Source organism: Chiloscyllium plagiosum, chromosome 3, assembly GCF_004010195.1.
Source record: "Chiloscyllium plagiosum isolate BGI_BamShark_2017 chromosome 3, ASM401019v2, whole genome shotgun sequence".
In the NCBI taxonomy this organism is placed as follows: domain Eukaryota; kingdom Metazoa; phylum Chordata; class Chondrichthyes; order Orectolobiformes; family Hemiscylliidae; genus Chiloscyllium; species Chiloscyllium plagiosum.
This window is the reverse complement of record NC_057712.1, coordinates 46,069,349-46,095,891: the sequence shown is the minus strand read 5'-3', so window position 1 is coordinate 46,095,891 and position 26,543 is coordinate 46,069,349. Positions and strand designations below refer to the sequence as shown.

At 44.1% G+C, this 26,543-nt stretch overlaps 1 protein-coding gene across 6 annotated transcripts in view; it reads left to right on the top strand.

Annotated features, from left to right (window-relative positions):
- The window catches only part of LOC122548634 (protein eyes shut homolog), a 163,230-nt gene that overhangs the window by 38,466 nt on the left and 98,221 nt on the right, over nucleotides 1-26,543 (top strand). For 3 of the 6 annotated variants that reach the window (XM_043687470.1, XM_043687469.1, XM_043687468.1), the window contains exons 3-4: nucleotides 19,310-19,543; nucleotides 24,706-24,821. In XM_043687470.1, coding sequence (XP_043543405.1) covers nucleotides 19,310-19,543; nucleotides 24,706-24,821 — 350 coding nt within the window. Of the gene's footprint in view, nucleotides 1-17,700; nucleotides 17,776-19,309; nucleotides 19,544-24,241; nucleotides 24,539-24,705; nucleotides 24,822-26,543 lie in introns of those variants that run through there. The other 3 variants (XR_006311281.1, XR_006311282.1, XM_043687471.1) reach the window with 2 other exon arrangements.

Here is a 26,543-nt window from a genome sequence, read left to right as displayed (position 1 = left end):
TCAAAATGAAGGTAGTTACTTAAAGGTGGTGGGGTAACTCAGTTTATTGAGGTTAAATGGGAATTCATAATGGGAAAAAGTAAAATGGCAGAGAAGCTAAATGATTATTTTACATATTTTTTACTGAAGAAGTTACTAGAAATTGCCCAGAATTAGAGGTCCATGCAACTGGGGAGATTGAGGAGCTAAGGAAATTAGTATTAGTAAAAAGATTGTACTGAACAGATTAGTGGAGCTGGAAGTTAATAAGTCCTTGGGACTTGATTATCTCCAATCCAGGTGAAACACTATACAGAAAGTCATGCATTGGTAATCATCATCCAAAATTCCATAGATTCTGTAACTTTTCCTGCAGATTGGAAGCTGGTTAATGTCAAAGCACTATTGAAGAAATGGGTAAATAATAAAACAGAAAATTGCAAACCCATTAGTTTTACATCAGTAAAATGGGCAAAATGTCAGATGCGATCATAAAGAGCTTGAGAAACAGATGCCTGGATAGTAATTATCTGGTTGGAGAGGTGATGGCCTGGTAGTATTATCACTGGACTTGTTATGGAATAGGCTAGACCCTTCAAAACATTTCCAGCAGGTAGCCCAGACTGTAGCTTTGTTAATTGTTTAGCCAGGTGTATAGTGGATATTCTGAAAATGTGTTGCTGGAAAAGCGCAGCAGGTTAGGCAGCATCCAGGGAACAAGAGAATCAACGTTTCGGGCAGAAGCCCTTCAGGAATGAGGGAAGTTTGTCCAGAGGCTAAGATAAAAGGTAGGGAGGAGGGACCTGGGGGAGGGGCGTCGGAAATGTGATAGGTGGAAAGACTTCAAGGTGAGGGTGATAGGTCAGACTGGTGTGGGGGCGGAGAGGTCAGGAAGAAGATTGCAGGTTAGGAAGGCGGTGCTGAGTTAGATGGATTTGACTGAGACAAGGTGGGGGGAGGGGAAATGAGGAAGATTTCCAAAGACCTGCATATCCTTGGTGGAGTGGGAGGGGGAGTTGAAATGTTGAGCTACAGGGTGGTTGGGTTGGTTGGTCCGGGTGTCCCAGAGGGTGGTTGAGTTGGTTGGTCCGGGTGTCCCAGAGGTGTTCTCTAAAATGCTCTGCAAGTAGCCGGCCTGTCTCCCCAATATAGAGAAGGCCACATCCGGTTGCAGGGGAAGGTGGCGCAAGTCTTGCACCTCCTGCGGTTGCAGGGGAAGGTGGCGCAAGTCTTGCACCTCCTGCGGTTGCAGGGGAAGGTGGCGCAAGTCTTGCACCTCCTGCGGTTGCAGGGGAAGGTGGCGCAAGTCTTGCACCTCCTGCGGTTGCAGGGGAAGGTGGCGCAAGTCTTGCACCTCCTGCGGTTGCAGGGGAAGGTGGCGCAAGTCTTGCACCTCCTGCGGTTGCAGGGGAAGGTGGCGCAAGTCTTGCACCTCCTGCGGTTGCAGGGGAAGGTGGCGCAAGTCTTGCACCTCCTGCGGTTGCAGGGGAAGGTGGCGCAAGTCTTGCACCTCCTGCGGTTGCAGGGGAAGGTGGCGCAAGTCTTGCACCTCCTGCGGTTGCAGGGGAAGGTGGCGCAAGTCTTGCACCTCCTGCGGTTGCAGGGGAAGGTGGCGCAAGTCTTGCACCTCCTGCGGTTGCAGGGGAAGGTGGCGCAAGTCTTGCACCTCCTGCGGTTGCAGGGGAAGGTGGCGCAAGTCTTGCACCTCCTGCGGTTGCAGGGGAAGGTGGCGCAAGTCTTGCACCTCCTGCGGTTGCAGGGGAAGGTGGCGCAAGTCTTGCACCTCCTGCGGTTGCAGGGGAAGGTGGCGCAAGTCTTGCACCTCCTGCGGTTGCAGGGGAAGGTGGCGCAAGTCTTGCACCTCCTGCGGTTGCAGGGGAAGGTGGCGCAAGTCTTGCACCTCCTGCGGTTGCAGGGGAAGGTGGCGCAAGTCTTGCACCTCCTGCGGTTGCAGGGGAAGGTGGCGCAAGTCTTGCACCTCCTGCGGTTGCAGGGGAAGGTGGCGCAAGTCTTGCACCTCCTGCGGTTGCAGGGGAAGGTGGCGCAAGTCTTGCACCTCCTGCGGTTGCAGGGGAAGGTGGCGCAAGTCTTGCACCTCCTGCGGTTGCAGGGGAAGGTGGCGCAAGTCTTGCACCTCCTGCGGTTGCAGGGGAAGGTGGCGCAAGTCTTGCACCTCCTGCGGTTGCAGGGGAAGGTGGCGCAAGTCTTGCACCTCCTGCGGTTGCAGGGGAAGGTGGCGCAAGTCTTGCACCTCCTGCGGTTGCAGGGGAAGGTGGCGCAAGTCTTGCACCTCCTGCGGTTGCAGGGGAAGGTGGCGCAAGTCTTGCACCTCCTGCGGTTGCAGGGGAAGGTGGCGCAAGTCTTGCACCTCCTGCGGTTGCAGGGGAAGGTGGCGCAAGTCTTGCACCTCCTGCGGTTGCAGGGGAAGGTGGCGCAAGTCTTGCACCTCCTGCGGTTGCAGGGGAAGGTGGCGCAAGTCTTGCACCTCCTGCGGTTGCAGGGGAAGGTGGCGCAAGTCTTGCACCTCCTGCGGTTGCAGGGGAAGGTGGCGCAAGTCTTGCACCTCCTGCGGTTGCAGGGGAAGGTGGCGCAAGTCTTGCACCTCCTGCGGTTGCAGGGGAAGGTGGCGCAAGTCTTGCACCTCCTGCGGTTGCAGGGGAAGGTGGCGCAAGTCTTGCACCTCCTGCGGTTGCAGGGGAAGGTGGCGCAAGTCTTGCACCTCCTGCGGTTGCAGGGGAAGGTGGCGCAAGTCTTGCACCTCCTGCGGTTGCAGGGGAAGGTGGCGCAAGTCTTGCACCTCCTGCGGTTGCAGGGGAAGGTGGCGCAAGTCTTGCACCTCCTGCGGTTGCAGGGGAAGGTGGCGCAAGTCTTGCACCTCCTGCGGTTGCAGGGGAAGGTGGCGCAAGTCTTGCACCTCCTGCGGTTGCAGGGGAAGGTGGCGCAAGTCTTGCACCTCCTGCGGTTGCAGGGGAAGGTGGCGCAAGTCTTGCACCTCCTGCGGTTGCAGGGGAAGGTGGCGCAAGTCTTGCACCTCCTGCGGTTGCAGGGGAAGGTGGCGCAAGTCTTGCACCTCCTGCGGTTGCAGGGGAAGGTGGCGCAAGTCTTGCACCTCCTGCGGTTGCAGGGGAAGGTGGCGCAAGTCTTGCACCTCCTGCGGTTGCAGGGGAAGGTGGCGCAAGTCTTGCACCTCCTGCGGTTGCAGGGGAAGGTGGCGCAAGTCTTGCACCTCCTGCGGTTGCAGGGGAAGGTGGCGCAAGTCTTGCACCTCCTGCGGTTGCAGGGGAAGGTGGCGCAAGTCTTGCACCTCCTGCGGTTGCAGGGGAAGGTGGCGCAAGTCTTGCACCTCCTGCGGTTGCAGGGGAAGGTGGCGCAAGTCTTGCACCTCCTGCGGTTGCAGGGGAAGGTGGCGCAAGTCTTGCACCTCCTGCGGTTGCAGGGGAAGGTGGCGCAAGTCTTGCACCTCCTGCGGTTGCAGGGGAAGGTGGCGCAAGTCTTGCACCTCCTGCGGTTGCAGGGGAAGGTGGCGCAAGTCTTGCACCTCCTGCGGTTGCAGGGGAAGGTGGCGCAAGTCTTGCACCTCCTGCGGTTGCAGGGGAAGGTGGCGCAAGTCTTGCACCTCCTGCGGTTGCAGGGGAAGGTGGCGCAAGTCTTGCACCTCCTGCGGTTGCAGGGGAAGGTGGCGCAAGTCTTGCACCTCCTGCGGTTGCAGGGGAAGGTGGCGCAAGTCTTGCACCTCCTGCGGTTGCAGGGGAAGGTGGCGCAAGTCTTGCACCTCCTGCGGTTGCAGGGGAAGGTGGCGCAAGTCTTGCACCTCCTGCGGTTGCAGGGGAAGGTGGCGCAAGTCTTGCACCTCCTGCGGTTGCAGGGGAAGGTGGCGCAAGTCTTGCACCTCCTGCGGTTGCAGGGGAAGGTGGCGCAAGTCTTGCACCTCCTGCGGTTGCAGGGGAAGGTGGCGCAAGTCTTGCACCTCCTGCGGTTGCAGGGGAAGGTGGCGCAAGTCTTGCACCTCCTGCGGTTGCAGGGGAAGGTGGCGCAAGTCTTGCACCTCCTGCGGTTGCAGGGGAAGGTGGCGCAAGTCTTGCACCTCCTGCGGTTGCAGGGGAAGGTGGCGCAAGTCTTGCACCTCCTGCGGTTGCAGGGGAAGGTGGCGCAAGTCTTGCACCTCCTGCGGTTGCAGGGGAAGGTGGCGCAAGTCTTGCACCTCCTGCGGTTGCAGGGGAAGGTGGCGCAAGTCTTGCACCTCCTGCGGTTGCAGGGGAAGGTGGCGCAAGTCTTGCACCTCCTGCGGTTGCAGGGGAAGGTGGCGCAAGTCTTGCACCTCCTGCGGTTGCAGGGGAAGGTGGCGCAAGTCTTGCACCTCCTGCGGTTGCAGGGGAAGGTGGCGCAAGTCTTGCACCTCCTGCGGTTGCAGGGGAAGGTGGCGCAAGTCTTGCACCTCCTGCGGTTGCAGGGGAAGGTGGCGCAAGTCTTGCACCTCCTGCGGTTGCAGGGGAAGGTGGCGCAAGTCTTGCACCTCCTGCGGTTGCAGGGGAAGGTGGCGCAAGTCTTGCACCTCCTGCGGTTGCAGGGGAAGGTGGCGCAAGTCTTGCACCTCCTGCGGTTGCAGGGGAAGGTGGCGCAAGTCTTGCACCTCCTGCGGTTGCAGGGGAAGGTGGCGCAAGTCTTGCACCTCCTGCGGTTGCAGGGGAAGGTGGCGCAAGTCTTGCACCTCCTGCGGTTGCAGGGGAAGGTGGCGCAAGTCTTGCACCTCCTGCGGTTGCAGGGGAAGGTGGCGCAAGTCTTGCACCTCCTGCGGTTGCAGGGGAAGGTGGCGCAAGTCTTGCACCTCCTGCGGTTGCAGGGGAAGGTGGCGCAAGTCTTGCACCTCCTGCGGTTGCAGGGGAAGGTGGCGCAAGTCTTGCACCTCCTGCGGTTGCAGGGGAAGGTGGCGCAAGTCTTGCACCTCCTGCGGTTGCAGGGGAAGGTGGCGCAAGTCTTGCACCTCCTGCGGTTGCAGGGGAAGGTGGCGCAAGTCTTGCACCTCCTGCGGTTGCAGGGGAAGGTGGCGCAAGTCTTGCACCTCCTGCGGTTGCAGGGGAAGGTGGCGCAAGTCTTGCACCTCCTGCGGTTGCAGGGGAAGGTGGCGCAAGTCTTGCACCTCCTGCGGTTGCAGGGGAAGGTGGCGCAAGTCTTGCACCTCCTGCGGTTGCAGGGGAAGGTGGCACAAGTCTTGCACCTCCTGCGGTTGCAGGGGAAGGTGCCGGGAGTGGAGGTTGGGTTGGTGGGGGGTGTGGATCTGACAAGGGAGTCACGAAGGGAGTGGTCTTTATGGAATGCTGATAGGGGAGGGGAAGGAAATATATCCTTGGTGGTAGGGTCAGAGTAAATTAGCTGGGTTGACTGCCAAGTTTTACACAAACAAAATTTATTTACAAAATTATGGAATGAAACACAAAGAACAGAATACTGGATAACTATTCTATCCAAACTCGACCTAATGATGCTGTTCCGAAAATGCTTGCAGCAGTCCCAATACACATATCCCTTAGCACAAACAGTAACCAATGAAACAAACTGAGCATGCAGGCTTGAAGTTATAGAGGGCAGATGGAGAGAGAGAAGCTTCCAGTTTCCCTTGTGACTCTGACTCAAATTATTCCCCTACTGAATTGAATTGCACAGCTAGAGAGCTGGCCACACCCCCTTGACTATATCACTTTTTCAAAAGATCTTTCAAGCTTTTGGCCTGAAGCACTATCTGTTAGGGTAAATAACAAGCCCCAATGAATGATTCAAACTTTAGATACAATGGAGCCTGGCCAATTACCCCCCTCTGGAAAAAAAAACTCAAGGGCAAAGTAACCTTCCTCAACACCAGCATTGTGACAGACTGTTGATCCAGATAATGCTTTGGTGATCTGGGTTCAAATCCAGCCATGGCAGATGGTAGAATTTGAATTCAATAAATATCTAGAATTAATAATCTAATGGCCAATTGTTGGAAAAAATCCATCTGGTTCACTAATGCCCTTTAGGAAAGGGAACTGCCATTTGTACCTAGTTTGTGACCCCAGACCCACAGAAATGTGGCTGACGTTTAACTGCCTTCTGAGCAATTAGGGATGGACAATAAATGCAGCCTAGCCAGTGTGCCCTCATCCCATGAATTAATAAAGAATAAAAGACAAGGCTTGGACTTTTCAATGGAAATTGTGTGACAGACATGTTAAAGGTTTTTTTAGAGATGTTACTAAGAAAATTGATTAGGGGAGGTCAATCAATATAGTATATTTGGATTTGAAGAAGACTTTTAATAAGTTTCCCTACAGGTCAGTAACAAAATTAGAGCACATGGACCAAGAGTTAATGGACTGACGTGGATTACAGATTAGCTACCAGAAAAAAAACAGATAGTACAAATATCTGAGCCATTCTCATTCATGTTGGCCAGTCTGTGGATAATGGAGTTCAGCAAGGATTGATACTTAGGCCTCAGCTGTTTACAAATGTAATATTTCTGAATTTCCAGACAATGCAAAGCTAAGCAGGAATGTGTGTTGTGAGGAAGATGGAAAATGTTATGAGGATTTGGACAAATTTAGTGATTAGGGAAAACATGGTAGATGGAACATTACATGGAACAATGTGATGTTATCCATTTTGGTAGGAAGAACAGATGTGCAGAGCGTTTGGTAAATGATAAGAGGTTGGAAAGTGTAGATACTAAGCGACCTCAGTGTCCCTGTTAATAAGTTATCGAAAGCTAACTTACAGATGCAACAAGCTGTTAGGAAGGCTAATGGGCAGTTAGTCCTTATCACAAGAGAATTCGATTATAGAAATTATGAAGTCTTGTGTCAATTCCAGAGGAGTTTAGTTAGACCAGGCCTGGTGTACTGTGTGCAGTTTTGGTCTTCTTGTCTCAGGAAAGACAATATTGCCAGAGAAGGAGTGCAACAAAGGTTCACTAGGCCTGCCCACAGAAAAGCAGGGCTGTCAAGAGATTAAGCAAACTGGGGTTGTTCCAAAGAGTTTCAAAAACTGAGAGGTGATCTCTTTAAAACTTATAAAATATTTGGAAGGTTAGCCAGGGTACATGATATTTACCCTGGCTGGGGAATATAGAACTGGAAGGGAAAATTTTAAAAAAGAGATGATGCCATTTAGGGTTGAGGTGAAGAAGAATTTTTTACTTGGAGGGTGGTGAATCTTTGAAATTTTACTTCCCTAGAGGGAACTCTGTCTTTAAATTTGTTTAAAGTAGAGGTTGATTTTTTTTTATTATTAATTGTATTAAGGGTTCAGGGGTTAATGTAGGTAAAAGACATTGAAGTGTTTGATTAACTATGAATACAATAAATAGCAGATTAGGCTCCATGGTTGAATGGTGTACTCCTACTCCTAAAGTTAACTTGCAATATAAATTAGTGCCCACAAATTTTTAAACAGATAAAGAATAACTAAATAACTATTGGTCCTTAAAAGAAGATAGCAGTACAGATAGATGATGAAGTTGTCATAACTAATTACAAAGGTGTCACATTAGCTATTTTACAAAGAACAAGTTTCAGAAACTTGGGAACTATCAGCCAATTAGAATCATAGAATCTCTACAGTGCATAAAGAGACCATTCAGCCCATTAGTCTGCTCCAATCCTCTGAAGAGCACCCCACCCAGAATCAAACCCAGGTCCCTGGTGCTATAAGGTAGCACTGCTAAACACTGAGCCACCTGATTAGCTAACTAAATATAGGAAAACAGCTAAAATTTATTATTAACAGTTGTAGTGGTAACTAGATATTTAGAAAATCATAATATTATCAGTCAGAGTCAATATGGTTTTGTAGAAGAAAAGTCATGTTTAACTAATTTATTACCACTGTCGGAAACAGAAGCATACAATGTGGATAAAGAGGGACCGGTAGATGCAGTGTCCTTGATTTCCACAAAAGCATTTGCTGAGATAACACATCCAACATTACTGCCCAAAATATGAGCACAAATGGGTATTCCCAGGTTTGTCAAGCTGTATCCAGGGAGTGCTGTAAAGGTCAACACTAAATCCTCAACTATTATCAATTTACATCAATGACTTGAAGAAGTCAATTGCATGGTAGCTAAATTAATTGATGACACCAAGATAGATGGGGAAATAACTTGTCAACAGCAGTTGGAGAGTTTGAAAAGGATGCAGGCAGGTTTGGTGAGTGAATAAAGTAATTTGTATATGGTGTATGTGGAAAAATGTGAACATGTCCTCAATAGCAGGAAGAATAAACAGCAATATATTATCTAAGTGGAAATAGTTTGCAGAACCTTTGGGTACAGTGGTCTAAGGAATAAAAAATGTTAGTGTGCAAGTACAGGAAGTGATTGCGAAGTCAAATAAAATGCTGTCATTTAATTCAAAGAAATAAATTGTAAAAGCAGAGAGAAGTTATTGGAACTGTGCAGAGTAATAGTGTGACTACATCTGGAGTACTGTGTACAGTATTGATCATCTTATTTGGAAAAGAACATAGTGTTAGATGTGGTTTAGGGAAGGTTGACTCAACTCTTTCTTTGGGTAATGGACTTATATTACAAAGAAAGAATGAACAGGTTCAGCCTATACTATTGTGTTTCAGAAAAATGAAAGGTGATCAGCGTGAAATATATTCTGAAGGGTCTTGAAAGAACAGATACTGGGAAGATATTAACTTTTGTGTGGGAGACTGAAACTGGGGACACAGCTTAAGCATAAGAGGTCTTCTTTTTAAGGCAGAGATAAGAACTTTTTTGCTTTCTGATGGTCATTAAACTGTGGAATCCTCTTTCCCTTGGAGGTTAGGTTATTGAATTCATTCAAAGCTGGGTGTGTCAGATTTTTGGTAGAATAGGAAGTCAAGGGGAATGGGACAGTTGAAGACAAATAGATAAGTGGAATTGAGATCACAAGATCTATGATGATCTTGTTGAATGAATGAATAGCCTCAAAGGCCTGAATGATTTATTCCTCCACCTATGTTCCAATTTACGCGTAAGCCCTCTCTGAGTGTGCTGCATCAACAACCGCAGTGCATTCTCCTCTGCATGAATGGGGTTAAATGCAGAATGGATGATTGATTTACTCAGAATTGACAGAATTGTGTTGCTCCACATTATTTTATAGATTGTTCTTTGATATTCATACACTCATCCAGATGCCTTTTAAATATTGTAATTGTGCCCACTTCCTCTACCAGCTCATTCCGTACACACACCATCCTCTGCGTGAAAAAGGTGCCCCTAAGGTCCCTTTTAAATCTTTCCCCTCTCACCTTAAACCAATACCTTATAATTTTGGACTGTCCTACACTGGAAAAAAGACCTTGCTATTCACGCTATCCATGCCCCATGACTTCATTCCTGAAGAAGGGCTCATGCCCGAAACATCGATTCTCCTGCTCCTTGGATGCTGCCTGACCTGCTGCGCTTTTCCAGCAACACATTTTCAGCCATGACTTTATAAACCTCTATAAGATCATCGCTCAGCCTCCAAAGCTCCAGGGAAAATAGCCCCCAACCAATCAGTCTGTTCCTATAGCTCGAAATATCCAACCCTGACAACATTCTTGTAAATTGTTTCTGAACCCTTTCAAGTTTAACAACATCTTTCCTATAGCAGGGAAACCAGGAATTAGAGTAATCTAAAAATGGCCTCACCAATGTCTTGTACAGCCGCAACATGACGTCCCACATCTAATAATCAATATACTGACCAATGAAGGCAAGTGTGCCAAATGCCTTCTTCAACATCCCATGTTTCTTGACTCCACTTTCAAGAAATCATGCATTTGCATCTTTGTATCGCAGCACTCACCAGGGTCTTACCATTAAGTGTCTAAGTCTTGCCCTGATTTGCCTTACCAAAATGCAACACCTCACATTTATCTAAATTAAACTCCATCTGCCACTCCTTGGTCCATTAGCCCTCCTGATCAAGGTTCCATTGTACTCTGAGATAACTGTCCTCTACAACAACAATCTTGGTGCCACCTGCAAACTTATTAACTAGACCTAGAGTCATAGTGTCATATAGCATAAAAACAGACCCTTTGGTCCAACCAGTCTATAACCCAAAACTAAACTAGTCCCATTTACTGCAATTGGCCCATAACTCTCCAAACTTTTCTTATTCATGTACTTATCCAAATATCTTTTAAACATTGTAACTGCACCCGCACAAAACACTTCCTCTGGAAGTCCATTCCACACACAAACCACTCCCTGTCTAAAAAAATTTGCCCCTGTGTCCTTTTTAAAATCTTTCTCCTCTCACTTTGAAAATATGCCCTCTGGTCTTGAAGTCCCCATCTAGAGGAAATACACCTGCCACTCACCTTATCTCTACCCCTCAACCCCCTACACTCGAGTGAAATAGTCCCAGCCTCTCCCTATAACTCAAACGACTTACATTCACATCTTCCTTCCCTCCCTCTCCCTCTGGGACTCTCAAATCCAGAGATAAGATGCTACATGTACCAGAAACCTAGCAGTAATGAACTATTATTTGCATACAGTCTCTTCAGCGATGTGCTCTGCTGGATTCAAATTTTAAAAGAAAGCACTATGTAAAGTGGAATTGTCAGTATAGACTAGGTGACCTTGAAACCTTGCCAATGACAACTGTGCCATTAGTTTGTACTTACAGCAAATTAAGCCTCCTCGCCTACCTTGTCAAACCTTAATGAGTTGCACAACTTTGCAAATACTTTTATCTGCAGTTGCTCTTTATTTTTAATTGGGCTAGGAGCATTATTCACTTACAATCTGCAAATGTGGTTAACTTTTCTCTAAAGCTCTTCAGATCTTTGTAGCAGAATCTTCATTATTTCCTAGAATGCAGTACATTGTTGCCCTTCTCCTACCACACCCCTACCCCCTCACCCCTCCCCCTCCCCCCACAACCCTCACGGAACACTTGGATAATGGAAACTGACAGATTATCAAGAGTCTGCCAAAATTAGACAAATACAGCACAAGTAACTATCAGGAAAAAAAACTAAACAATTTGATGAGGCAATGTTTTATAAAAAGATGGTTTCTTTGTGGATAGTTGGCAATATGAATAATTGAAGTGTGGAAAAAAAAACCTCTCATCTCACTTGTTTCATCTCATAATTTAGTTACATTTCTCATGTTAAGAATTTGTGTCATGTATTCATGCCGATTATATATAAACACACAGGTTACAACAAATAGGTTGAATGATCCATCACAGCTTTGTTTTTCTACTGAAGCATGGCATGTAAGTGAAAAAGTAAGATAATAAATTGACCCTTCCTTTTATGGCTGCTTTTTGATGCAGACTGATGAATGAAATGATAATTCCAGTAATGGATTTAGGAGACCTTAAGCAAGATTCTCTGAGCACAAATCCACAACATTAGAAGTGGCATAAGTTGGCATTTTAATGAACAAATCACTCAGAGACGACATGGCTAGTTGAAAACAGACATGGCACACTGCAACTTTGGTGATAGAGTAAAACAGACAGTAGCGAGTTGTACATTATTTCCCCAATTGAAATCAATGAGTTAACAATTAGGAGATATGTAAAATGGGCTTCTGACTTGCTATTTCAATGCGTTGCGCTATTGCACACAAATTTATCCCAATGTAGATTATGATTACTTAAATAAAGTCTTTGTTTAAATTTCTGCTGGCATGATTTAACAGAGGTGGGAGTGATTGGATTTGATGTCTGCTGCCTGAAGTGTGAAAGCTCTAACTGCAGAAATGGACACAATACTTCATGCCTTCAATGCTGAAGTCCAGCTTCAAATCCATTCCAAAATGTTTCTGTTGTGTTCAATGGTTTAATTTTTCTATGTTTCATTGGCTAATCTGCTATCTGATCCTTCTGGACTTTGTTTGGAAGAAGAGTCACTGGACCCAAAATGTTAACTCTGCTTTCTTGACATTGATGCTGCATGTCCTACTTAGTTTCTCCAACAATTTTTGTTGTTGCTTCTATACTTGTTTGGTTGCATAAGCTAAGCAAAGTACTTGCTGGAAACGGCATGTACTCCTTTGCATGGCCCAGTCCTATACTTGTAGAAGTGGCATAAGTTGGCATTGTAATGAACAAATCACTCAAAGAGACGACATGGCTAGTTGAAAACAGACATGGCACACTGCAACTTTGGTGATAGAGTAAAACTTGTTTGGTTGTATAAGCTAAGCAAAGTACTTGCTGGAAGTAAGTATGTACTCCTTTGCATGGCCCAGTCCTTTGCAGAATGAAAAAATAATTTCAACCATGGGGCCTTTATCAACAACACAAGAGCATGGAGGGAATTTGTTTCTGATACATTCTCCATGGCAATGCCTCAATCAATCATGTTCTCATGCAGTATGAATTATTGTTCATGTTGAAACTTAGTATTCCTGCAATAACATCCTGATGAATACAAGATGAAAATTTGACCATATGTGTTTTTTATTCAGGAATGTTGAACCACTTTTTACTGTTTCATCTAGAAGGCAGTACAACACTGGAAGGACTTTACTGTAAATCTTATCAATACTGTAACTGCCTTGCAAGCATTTTAAATTTGCACTTGAAGCCCAGTGTGGATGTTCTCCCATGCAGCGAGAACAAAGATTTCATAATACCCCTTACCTAACACTACGGGCAATTTAGCATGGCCAATTCACCTGACCCTGCATATCTTTTTTGGACTGTGGGAGGAAACCGGAGCACCTGGAGGAAACCAACGCAGACACGGGGAGAACGTGCAAACTCCACACAGTCAGTCGCCTGAGGCGGGAATTGAACCCGGGTCTCTGGCGCTGTGAGGCAGCAGTGCTAACCACTGTGCCACCGTGCCGCCCACGGTGGCACAGTGGTTAGCACTGCTGCCTCACAGCGCCAGAGTAAAGGACTTTACTGTAAATCTTATCAATACTGTAACTGCCTTGCAAGCATTTTAAATTTGCACTTGAAGCCCAGTGTGGATGTTCTCCCATGCAGCGAGAACAAAGATTTCATATGAAAAGAAAAATCATAAAGAAAACCGAAGGAAAACTAGATGACAATCTACAGGATAAAATGGTATGTGATTTACCCATTAACTAATGGTTGTACTGCTGCTTTATATATGATTAAATCTTTTGAGATGTCTGAACCATCCTTTTATTTTATTCCATGATTTTGTAGTCAGAGTCATAAAGATGCACAGCACGGAAACAAACCCTTCAGTCCAACTCATCCATTCCGACCAGATATCCCAACCCATTCTATTCCCACTTGCCAGTACCTGGCCCATATCCCTCCAAACCCTTCCTATTCATATACCCATCCACATGCCTTTTAAATGTTGCAATTGCACCAGCCTCCACCACTTCCTCTGGCAGCTAATTCCATACATGTATCACCCTCTGAGTGAAAAAGTTGCTCCTTAGGTCTCTTATATCCTTCCCCTCTCACCCTGAACCTATGCCCTCTAGTTCTGGACTGCTTTCCCTTCATTTTGCTTTCTACAGTAAACAAGAATAAAAAAGTAACAGAAGTAAATACCTCTGTTTTAAAAAAATATTAAATTATTGTCCAATGGCTATTATCAGGATATTTTTTGTAAGGGTATGAATGAAGCATGGAGGAAGAAGAGGGAACAACAAGGCCAATCATTCAATCTTTCCTCAGTCCACATGCACACGGGACAGAAGCTAATGCTATTCCTGAATGCAGGAAATGAAGAAGGTGGGGCACGGAAACTTTATTGTGCAAGAAGTAAAATGATAATGGGAGATTAGATTAGATTACTTACAGTGTGGAAACAGGCCCTTCGGCCCAACAAGTCCACACCGCCCCGCCGAAGTGCAACCCACCCATACCCCTACATCTACCCTTTACCTAACACTACGGGCAATTTGCCAATTCACCTGACCTGCACATCTTTGGACCGTGGGAGGAAACTGGAGCACCCGGAGGAAACCCACGCAGACACAGGGAGAATGTGCAAACTCCACACAGTCAGTGGCCTGAGGCTGGAATTGAACCCGGGTCTCTGGCGCTGTGAGGCAGCAGTGCTAACCACTGTGCCACCGTGCCGCCCACTATGTTGGGAATAATATTGGCAATGAATCAAAGACAGATCATGATTTTCACTGGCAATCAGTGTGAATCTAAATTTAATATATTTGCATGTCATGCATAATCATTATAATACATTGCCACTGTGATTGCATTGTTTCATTGCGATTAAAGTTGATGGCAAATGAGAACCCAGGGTAGTTCATCCTGATATATTTGCATTGGCTAAGAGCTGCTTTTTTGGTATAGGATGTTTCAATTCTTTCAGGAGAGGAGGCTTGAGCTGTTGTGTTGAGCTTGGGTGGTGGTTATTCAAGGAGGTTATGATGTGTCTAAGTGGGTTGGTAAGGGATGGAAGGAGGGAGTTGGATGATATCAGGAAGGTCATCTCTCATGAAGGACAATCAGGTGTGATAGTTCACAGGTGAAGGGTAAATGAGAGCAGGTCAGTGAAGAAATAAAAAAAGGCTTGATCACCTTACTGAGATTGTACTATAGATGCCCTAACAGTCAGTGGGAAATTGAGAAACAAATTTGTAAGGAGATTTCAATTATCTGTAAGAGTAATAGGGTGGTTATAGTAGGGGAATTTAACTTTCCAAACATAGACTGGGACTGCCATTGTGTTAAGAGCTTGGATGGAGAGGGATTTTGTTAAGCGGGTACAAGAAAACTTTTAGATTTAGTATGTGGATGTATCTACTAGAAAACCTGATCTACTCTTGGGGAATAAGGCAGGGTGGGTGACTGAGGTATCAGTGGGGTGCACTTTGGAAACAGTGATCATAATTCTATTAGCTTTAAAATAGTTATGGAAAAGGATAGACCAGATGTAACACTTAAAGTTCTAAATTGGCAGAAGGCCAATATTGACTGTATTAGGCAAGAATTTTCAAGACCTGATTGGGGACAGCTGAAAACTGCGAACCCTTCAAAAATGAGATAATGAGAGTCCAGAGACGGTATGTTCCTGTTGAACATAGAACTTAGAACAATACAGGCCCTTTGGCCCTCAACATGGTGCCGACCTTTTATCCTACTCTAAGGTAAAACTAACCTACACACCCTTAATTGTAATATCTTCCATTGCTTAAATATCCTGAACATGTCTGACTCTACTACCACTGCTGGCAGTGCATTTCACCCACTCACCACTCTGTATAAAGAAACTTCCTCTGACATCTCGGCTAAACCTTTCTCCAATTACCTTAAAATTATGCCCCCTCATCATAGCCATTTCCGGCAGCATGGGAAAAAGTCTCTGGCTATCTACTCTATCCATGCCTCTCATCATCTTGTACACCTCTACCAAGTCACCTCTCATCTTTTTTTGATCCAGTGAGAGAAGTCCTAGCTCCCTCAACCTTTCTTGAAAAGACATGCTCTCCAGTCCAGGCAGCATCCTGGTAAATCTCGACCTGAACAGAATATTCCAAGGGCTTTACAGAGCTGCAGCAAAACATCACAGCTCTTAAACTCAATTCCCCGGCTAACGAAAGCCAACACATCATACGCTTTCTTGAAGGGCAAGGCTATTACATGTAGGAGATGCTGAATGATTAGGGAAATTGAGGTTTTGGTCAAGAATAGGAAGGAAGCATATATCATGTATAGTCAACAGAGCTCAAGTGAATTCTTAGAAGATAAAAATGCACTAAGAGTAAAATTAAGAGGTAAACCAGGAAGGCAAAAGGGGACATAAAATAACTTTGGTGGATAGGGTCAAGGAGTATGGTTATTAAGCTTACAGGTGACACCAAAATTTAAGGTATAGCGGACAGCCAAGAAGGTTACCTCAGAGTACAACGGGACCTTGATCAGATGGGCCAATGGGCCAAAGGAGCGGCAGATGGAGTTTAATTTAGATTGATGAAAGACAAATCAGGGCAGGACATATACACTTAATGGTAAGGTCCTGGGGAGTGCTGCTGAACAATGAGACCTTTGAGTGCAGGTTCTTAGTTCCTTGAAAGTGGAATCTCAGGTAAACAGGATAGTGAAGAAAGCATTTTGTATACTTGCCTTTATTGGTCAGGACATTGAGTATATGAGTTGGGAGTCATGTTGTGACTGTGCAGGACAATGGTTAGATCCTTTTTGGAATACTGCATACAATTCTGGTCTCCCTAGTATAGGAAAGATGTTGTGAAACTTGAGAGGGTTCAGAAATGATTTACGAAGATGTTGCCAGGAGGTATTGATCTATAGGGAGACACTGAATAGGCTGAGACTATTTTCCCTGGAGCATTGAAGGCTGAGGTTTATAAAATCACGAGGGGCTTGAATAGAGTAAATAGACAAGGATTTTCCCTGGGTTGGGTGAGTCCAAAATAGAGGACATAGGTTTAAGGTAAGAAGAGAGCCAAGAGGATTTTTCTTTCATGAAGAGGGTGGGGCATGTGTGCAATGAGCTACCAGAGGAAGTGGTGGAGACTGGTACAATTACAATATTTAGAAAGGTATTTGGATGGGTGTATGAATAGGAAAGGATATGGGTCAAATGCTGGCAAATAGGACTAGATTTATTTTCAATGTCTGGTGGGCATGGAAGAGTTGGACTGAAGGGTCTGTTTCTATGCTGTACATCTCTATGACCGTATAGCTCTATGTGAACCACCCATTGTGAAAAAAGGTTGCCCCTCACATCCTTTAAATCTTTCTCTTCTCACCTTAAAAATATGCACACTAGTTTTCAACTCTACTACCTTAAGGTGAATAGTACAGGTCTTTTCCTTATCTATACTCCTCACGATTTACAAACCTATAACCTCCTACACTCATAAGAAAAGGCCCCTCCCTCATCCAGTTTTACCCTATAACTCAAACCCTCTAGTACCAGCAACATCCTGGTAAATCTTTTCTAAATTCTCTCCAGTTTAATAAAATCCTTCTTGTATCAGGGAGACCAGAAGTATGCATTAATTCTTCAAAAGTAGCCTCATCAACATACTATACAATATCAAAATGATGTCCAAACTCCTACACTCAATGGTCTGAGCAACAAAGGCATGCTTGCAAAACATGTCCTTAACCAACATACCTGTAACACAACTTTGAACAAACTATGCACCTGAACTCAGAGGACTCTTTGTTCAACAATGCTACCCAGGACCCTATATAAGTCTTTGTTAGTTTCACCAAAACACAATACTTGCATTTATTCAAATTAAAATCCATCTGCCACTCCTCAACCCATTAACCCAATTGATCCATTTGTAATCTTAGATTACCTTCTTCACTGTCAACTGTATCACCAATTTTGGTGTCATCCACAAAATGTACTGACAATGCTTCCAAAATTTTCATCCAAATTTTTTCTATAAATTGAAGGCTCCAGGTTGTAAAGCTAAATGTCTTTAAGAGTGAAGTGAACAACTAATGCAAAACAGCATATAGACTAGAAAGGGAAGTCAAGGTCTCCCCTATCACAATGAGCATCACCAAGCACCTGAGGCAGAGCTGCTTCAGAATTCAATTAAACTGAAAAGCAGCAAAGTTGAAGGAAAAATTGGAAGAGTCCAATCAAAGACACAAATCAGGAAAATTATAGATTGGCGGAGTGATTGGAACCATGGCCAGATGGATCTCATTGGCAATGAGTTTCTTAATTGTGGTTGTTAATCTGCACCAATCAGGCAGCTTGGGTGATAGATATAATCAGGAGAGGCAGAAAGTCAGCCAAGAGATGGGCTTGGAGTTGACTGATTACAGCCTATGTACTGTGGTATGCACAGATAAAGGGTGAATTAGTGAGAAGGTACTGATCTCTATGCAATTATTTTACAGAGCACGCTGCCAGCTCTCCAAAAAAAGGTTTTTAATCAATGGATGGCTGTTGGTATAGAGCCCAGCTCACACCTAGTAGAAGGTAAAGGGTTCCCAAGAACTTAGGTGACTTGAGAAGCAGGACAAAGGAAAAATAAGAAGATTACTGTTAGCAAATGGCTAAAGATTGTAGGGTTTTTTCACCTTGGACTACAGAAATCAGCTGCATTTTGCCTATCCATTCTCTGGGACCAGTTAAAGTACACTCGCAAGTCAGATGTGTAGTTTTCTTGCTTATTCATAAATATGTTTAACTTGCTGTTCCCTCTTCATACACTTTAAAAACTGTTTGAAACAGCCCTTTAGGAAGTGAAGATCAAGGCTTCAAATGTGGTCCTGAGCTGAAATTTTGGGTTCCCACAGTTGGAAGTAGCTGTGGAAACAAAGCCTTTTTTTTTTCCCTCAGGCAGATCAGGAAATATGGCATGTCTACAAAGAACCTCACCAACTTGTACAGATGCACTGCAGAATGCTTTCTGACAGGTGCATAATGGCCTGGTATGAAAGCTGCTCTGCCCAGGACTGTAAGAAACTACAGAAGATTGTGGTCACAGCCCAGACTATTACAGAAGGCAACCTTCCATCTATGAACTCCATTTATGTGGCTTGATGTCACAGAAAGGCTGCCAACATCATCAAAGACCCATTATACCCTGGTAATGCTCTCCTACCACCTCTTCCATCAGGCAGGAGATACAGAAGCTTGAAAGCATACACCAGCAGGTTCAGGAGCTTCCTGACTGTTATTAAATTGATGGATGATCTGTCTAACTTCAATGTTGATCTTGCCTAATGCAAGCCCTGTGCAATGTAATCTGTGTGCATCTAAGTTATTTTTACAACCTTTTGATCTATACATCCCTACTTGGTTTGATCTTCCTGTACTGATTGTAAACAAAGCTTTTCACTATATTTTGGTACTCATGACAATAAATCTATTGATCAATCAATCAAGTTGTGCGATTCTGACCAAATTGTAATCACTTATACTCACAGTCACGGTCCCTCAACATCCCCTTTTGGTTCTCACTGAGAGGTCAGGACAATATTCAATCCTCAAAATGGGCCACAGAGAGAAGAGGGTTGGGAAGCAGTGACTTAAAAATGACTCGCCATTGCCCAACTGCCTGCCTCTTATTCATGGTAGGTTTACCTTAATCTGCCAGGACTGTCAAGCAGTGATTCCGTTTTGAAATTTGTTTTGATTTATTTGTGCTTTATGACCCTCTCATGCTGGTTAACCATAGTCATGTAGTTTTTGCGGCAATCATCTCTGAATGTAGCTGGTTAGATTGTGACAAAATGAGCCCAGTTTAGAAGTCGACATGTGAGAAATCCCATTTTTCCACAAAGTACAAATGATTGAAAGAGAGACCAATCTACTTGTCTCCACATGTGATGAAAATTGTGTGTGCCCCCTACTTTTATTGGAGCAGAAATTAAGTAAACACTTCTTGTTTTGACAGGTTTTGAAAGTTATGACTGTTCAGGAGAGATAAATGAATGCCTATCAAATCCATCTGACCCTACCAATACCATTTATTTAGAAGATCTGACAAATAGTTTTCGATGTTTCTGCAATCGAGGACATACAGGAAAAACTTCTGCAATTTCTGTAACTTTCTGTGTGGCAGGATTGTGTCAGTGTGGATCATATTATAAGGATGTCCCTGGAGGATTTAGATGTCATTGCCTTCACGGTAAGTAACCTTCTTCACTTGTTGTCAGCATGAATCGCTTCTTCAAAATGACAAGCCGCAAGAGCTAAAGATGTATACTTTAGTCTCTAAGTGCTGTTGAAATTATGAGAAGATAGATCATTATAAGATAGTGCTGGATTCGTGTAAAGTAATACCACTCCCTGGTTTATGGAATTTATAGCAAAAAAACTTAAACCATTCAGCTTAACAAAAACTGAAAGAACTGCATATGTTGTAAATCAGAAAAAAAACCAGAAGTTGCTGGAAAAGCTCAGCAGGTCTGGCAGCATCTGTGAAGAGAAATCAAAATTAACATTTCAGTTTCTGTGACCCTTCCTCAGAACTGATGGTAGCTAGGAAAATGTTGGTTGAGATGCAGAAGATATGGTGGGGGGAGGGAGTAAGTAGTAAATGATAGGTCTGGATAGAGCCCAAAGAGAGAGAAGAACAGTTGGACTGACAAAGGATTTCATAACAAGATGGCTGGGAGGGTGAATGGCTGTTAATGGAGACTGTTTGTGGCTAACAACAGGTAGTATGTAATGGCAGACTATATGATAACAAGGTCTGATAACAAGGGAGCTAGGACATGGGGAGTACAAGGCCTAAAAATTATCGAACTCAATTTTGAGTCCAGAGGGCAGCAGGGTCCCCAAGTGGAAAATGAAGTGTTGTTCTTACAGCTTGCACTGAGCTTCACTGGAGTACTGTAGCAAGTCTGAGACAGAGATGTTAACCAGGGAGCAGGGTGATGTGTTAACATAGGAGGCAATGGGAAGCTCAGGGCCTTTTTCTGCAGGCAGAACATAGATGTTCTGTGAAGTGGTCACTCAGTGTATGCTTTGCTTCCCCAGTGTAGAGGAGACCACAATGTGAGCAGTGAATGCAGTGGACTAGATTGTGAGAAGTGCAGGTAAAGTGTTTCTTCACCTGGAAGGTATGTTTGGGCGCTTGGATACTGAGGAGTGTGGAGATAAATGGGCAGTTATTACACCTTTGGCGGTTGCAGGGAAAGTTACTGTAAGGGGTGGGGGGGGGGGGGGGTATTGGGAGTGTAGGAAGATTGGACAAGGGCATCCTGGAGGGAAGTTTACCTACAGAAGGTGGACAAGGGAGGGGAGGGGAATATGTTTCGTTGTGGCATCTTGCTGGAGGTGGCAGAAATGGCTGCTGATGATCTTCTGGATATGGATGCTAATGGGATGGCAGATAAGGACAAGAGGAACCCTATTGCTGTTGTGGAAAGGAAGACAGGGGGTGAGGGTGGGAGACCCTGTTGACATTGGTGCAGACGAATCCTTGGTTGAGGAAAAAGGTAGAGATTTCAGAGGCACCCTTATCAAAGTTGGCCTCATTGGAACATATGCGCTGGAGATGGAGGAACTGGGAGAATGGGATGGAGTCTTTACAGGAAGTAGTGTGTGAGGATGTATAGTCCAGACAGCTGTGGGAGTTGGTGGGTTTATAATGAATATTAGTAGTCAGTCCATCCCCAGAAAGAGAAACAGAATGTCGAGAAAGGGAAGGGAGGAGTCAGAGATAGACCAGGTGAAAGTGGGGGCAGGATGGAAATTGGAAGCATTCACACATGTATTGGGACATAATTTTTAACCGTTTCACCACATTCCACTGCTTGGAATTTTACACCACAGGAGTCAGAGATAGACCAGGTGAAAGTGGGGGCAGGATGGAAATTGGAAGCGATACTGATGAATTTTACCAATTCTGGATGAGAGAGGGAAGCAGCCATTGATATCATCGATATATCAAAGAAAGGTTAATGGGTGGGGGTTAGAATATGACTGGTCAGAATGTTCCACATACCCATGAAGAGACAAGCTACACATAACATCAAATTAAAATGATTGGTTCTGCCTGCCCTTGGTCCATATCCCTCCATTCCTTGCATATTCATGTGTTTATCTAAAAATCTCTTAAATGCCCCTTTTGTATCTGCCTCCACCACCACCCTGGCAATGTATTCCAGACTCCTACCATTCTCTGTATAAAAAAAACCTGCCCCTCACATCTCCTTTGAACTTTCCCCTCTCACCTGAAATGCATGCCCCCTAGTTTAAGACATTTCAACTCTGGGAGAAAGATTCTGACTGTCAACCCTATCTATGCGTCTCATAATTTTATAGACTTCTCTCAAGTCTGCCCTCAGCCTCGCCACTCCAGAGAAACAATCTGAGTTTTTCTAGCTTATTCTAATAGTTCATACCCTCAAATCCAGACAGCATCCTGATAAAATTCTTCTGCATCTTCTCCACAGCCTCCACATCCTTCTTGTAATATGGCAGCCAGAATTGAATGCAATACTCTGTGTGGCCTAAACAAAGCCTTATAAAGCTGCAACATGACATCCTGACTCGTGTACTCAGTTCCCTGACCAACAAAGGCAAATATATCAGATGCCTTCTTTACCAGCCTATTTACCTGTGTGATCACTTTCAGGAGCTATGGACTTGAATCCCAAGATTCCTCTGTATAGCAATAATGATTATGATCCTGACATTAACTGAACTTTTCCTTAACATTTGATCTCCCAAAATGCAACCTCTCATGTTACCCAGATTAAACTCTATCTGCCAATTCTCTGGTCATGTACACAGCTGATCTATATCCTGCTGTATCCTTTGACAACCTTCAACACTATCGACAACACCAATGACCTTTGTATTGTCTGCAAACAAAGTAATCTACCCACCTGTACTTTCATTCAAGGCATTTTTATATATCACAATCAGCAGAGGTTTCAGCACAAATCACTGCGGAACACCAATAATCACAAAATGTACTCTGGATGGGGGGAACTTCAATGTCTATCACACAGAGTGCTTCGTGGCACTATTCATATGCAAGCTGGTTCAAGTACTAAAGGACACAGTTGAGTCTGTGCTGAAATTAGAATGACTGTACTTGACATCAAAACTACATTTGATTCACTGTGGTATCCATGTTCCCCAGCAAAACTGGAATAAGTAGGAATTCGGTAACTGTTCATTGGTCGTAGCTTTTCCTCATAATAAAACTAGTGTAGGTGTCGGAGATCAATCATCTCAGCTCCTGGACAACACTGCAGGAGTCCCTAAGGGTAGTGTTTAGGTCTAACCATCTTCAGGTGCCTCATTAATGATCTTCCCTCCATAATAAATCAAAAGCTGGGAGGTTTGCCAATAATTGCACAATGTTCAGTGCCATCCATGACTCCTTAGATATTGAAGCAATGTCCAAATCCAATATCTAGGCTTGGACTGATAACATATGTGCCATACAAGTGCCAGGAAATAACTAATGGAATGAGAGAGAACCTCATAACCTTCCTTTGAGATTCCACAGCACATTCAACAATGGATCCCCCACTATCAATAATCCAGGGTTCACCATTGACCAGATACTGAACTGGACCAGCTAAGTAAACAATGTGGCTACAAAAGTAAATCAAGGGTTAGGAATCCTGCAGCAAGTAACTCACCTCCTGACTCTCCAAACCTTGTCCACTATGTACATGATACAAGATGTGATGGAATGCTCCCTACTTGCCTGGATGAGTGCAGCTGTAACAACACTCAAGAAGATTAAGACCATTCAGGATAATGCAGCCTGCTTGACTATCTACCGCCTTGACAATTCAATTCCTTTACCAGCTATGCATCATGGTAGCAGTGTGTACCATGTACAGGATGTGTTAACTCACCATGGTTCCTCCAATATCGCCTTCATAATTATGATCTTTACCCTAATGCTCCACAAGGCAGTGTGTATCATTTGCAAGAAGTGCTACAATAACTCATTAACGCTTCTTCAACATAACTTCCCAATTTGAGCTCTGACATTTAGGAGGACAAGGACAGCAAACAGGTGGGAATACCATCACCTACAAGCTTCCCTCTCAACAATATATCCTGGCTTGGTGCGTTATTGTCTTTGTTTCATTGTCACTGTGTCAGTATCCCAAAGCTCCCTTCCTAATAGTACTATACGTGCAGTAGTTCAAGAAAGTGGCTCACCACCACCATCTCGATTGCAGGTCAGTGACATCTATGTATTATGAATGAATAACAAAAAACAATTTCCCCTTAACAGGGAGAAGATTGAGTAATGGTATTGTCATTGGATTGGTAATCCAGAGGTTTAAGCCAGTGCTTGCTGTAGCAGTCAGTGGAAATTGAATTCAATTAATGAATCTGGATTTGGAAATTAGACTCAATGTAATGACCTTCAAATTATCATTGTATGTTGTAAAAAATCTACCTGTTTCAATATCGTCCTTCAGGGAGAAATATCTGCTGTCATTGTGGCCTAGCTGACATGAGACTCCAGACCCACAGAAAAGTTATTGACTGATAAGTGGTCCCTGAAATGGCTAGGATGTCATCCATTTCAAGGCTATTAGAGATAAGGGGGAAAATGTCTTGTCAGATGCCCATAAATCATGGAAGAACAAAGGAACTGCATCAATGTTACTTGTCTCAACAATTTCTTGTGGTAGCAAGTTCTACTTTATCACCACCATTATCTTAGTAAGGAAGTTTCCCCTGAATGCTCTGAAAGATTAATTTGTGGCTGTATATTTATTGCAGTGCCTTAGATTTTGGCAGTTGAAAAATGAAGTTCATTTTAAATTTTGGCTTGTTAATTCCCAGATAATCTAGAATGTCTTATTGTTAATGTATTCTTTTCTTCCACCCACAGGATTAGAAGGATGTTTTTGTGAAACCAATATTGATGATTGTGAGACTGACTCTTGTGGGATCTCAGCATTTGCAAAGATGGCCTGAATTCTTCTATTACTGTGCAGCAGGCTTCATAGATTGGTTTAATGCACACTGCCTCTCTGTGAACTTAGTGGAAGTTTAAAATGGCCAGAAATAAAAGCCCTGATTCATTATCACTTACTCTTCTTTGTAGTGGAAGTCACACCCCTTCAAAATGTTGCAAAATTTCATGGAACGTGTCAATTTGCTGAGCAATTATTCTAATGCGATTGAGCTTTTCTTCTTAGGATCTGTTTTGAATTATCTTTGTTCATTCCTTTGGCCTGTACTGGCAATGTTTCTGTATATCATCCTGGGTAATTACTTGACTTTCAGTTTGGCAGTTTTGCTGGTGAGTCATTATTGGCAAATTCTTGATGTGAATTTTGCGCATCCTTCCAGGCAAAATCATTCCGAGATTGAAGTGGATGAATGTCTCAGTGATCCTTGTCAGAACAGTGACATTTACACTGATCTTCTCGACTCCTTCAACTATGTTTGTCCTGATGGAATTAAAGGTAAATGACTTGCAATAAGGATAGTGAAACATTGCTGTTTTCACAATCCCATCACAAAGTGAATACCAATTCAATGTTCATCTTCAGTTTAAAAGAAATTAAATTGTTAGACATCACTGAATACATTTCAAAATTGAAAATTTGTATCCAGCTGCTTAAAAATTTTGTTATAGTTTAAGGATGAAGGCGTCAATAATAAATTCAATTTATTGAGTGCCTTTTATGTAGTAAACCATTTCAGGCTGTTTCCTAATTAAACATTAAGAAATAAAAATTGACACAGTATCCAATAGCTTGGTGAATGAGTTATGTTTTCAGGAGCACACGAAGTAGGAGAGAGAGAGAGAAACAGACAGGTTTAGGGAGGGAATTCCACATCTTGAGGCCTTGGTAGCTGAAGGCAATCAAAAAATGATGAAAATTATAAAAGTGCAGAAAATCAGAACTGAAGAGATCTGAAAAGGTTGTACAACCAGAGAATTTCATACATATCGGAAAAGTAAAAACATTGGAGTGTCTGAATGTGGGATTTTTAAAGTTCAGTCTTGGTGGACTACAAGACTATGTAGAAGAATGACCACAGGGATGATAATTGAATGGGATTTGGCGGCAGTTGGACATGGGCAAAACAGAGACTTCAGGAAAAATATAACTCCTTTGATCCTGACTAAACTGTCCTTTTTCCATAAATAACTTCCATTGCACATCATTCCATTACATGTCTGCCTAGGATTTGGGTTTGCATGTTCTCCTAACATGGGGATTCTCTGTAGAGAACAGAGATTGAAGCTGAAGTGTGCTAGATATTAGAGTCAGATGCAGCCCTATTCTGCTGCACATTGTTCAGCCTTCCTTAAGAGAAGCTTAACATAGATGTCAGGTGCTTCCCTAAACAGAGAAGAATGGGAGAGAGAAATGTGATGTCACAAGCTACTGCAATGGCAGTTCAGTAAAGGAAAGAGCAAAGACATCTTTTCTTCCTCTCCGATGTAATATCAAGTTGTATGAATTGAACACAAGTTTACCTATGAATTTAAAATACAGCCCCCTCATGATAATTACTTGAGGCATATTCCCGTACACACTAATGGTGGGCAAGTCGTTGGAAGGTAATCTTGGGAGACAAGATTTACATGTATTTGAAAAGGTAACGACTGATTAGGAATAGTCAACATGGCTTTGTGTATGGGAAATTGTCTCACTAACTTAATTGAGTATTTTGAAGAAGTAACAAAGAGAATTGATGTGGACAGAGTGGAGGACGTGATCTATATAGACTTCAGTATAGTGTTCTACAAGGTTCCTCATGGTAGACTGGTTAGCAAGGTTAGATCACACGGAATACAAGAGCACAAGCTATTTGGATACAGAATTGACTCAAAGGTAGAAGACAGAGGGTGGTAATGGACCGTTGATTTTCAGACTGGAGGCCTGTGACCAATGGTGTACTACAAGGATCAGTGCTGGGTCCACTGCTTTTTGTAATGTACATAAATGATTTGGATGTAAACGTGGGAGGTGTGGTTAGTAAGTTTGCAGATGACACCATAACTGGAGGAACAAGGAAGAAGGTTATTTCAGTACAATGATATCTTGATCAGATGGGCCAATGAGCCAAGGAGTGGCAGGTGAAATTTAATTCAGATAAATGTGAGGTGCTGCATTTTGGAAAGCCAAATCAGGGCAAGATTTAAACACTTAATGGTAAGGCCCTGGGGAGTG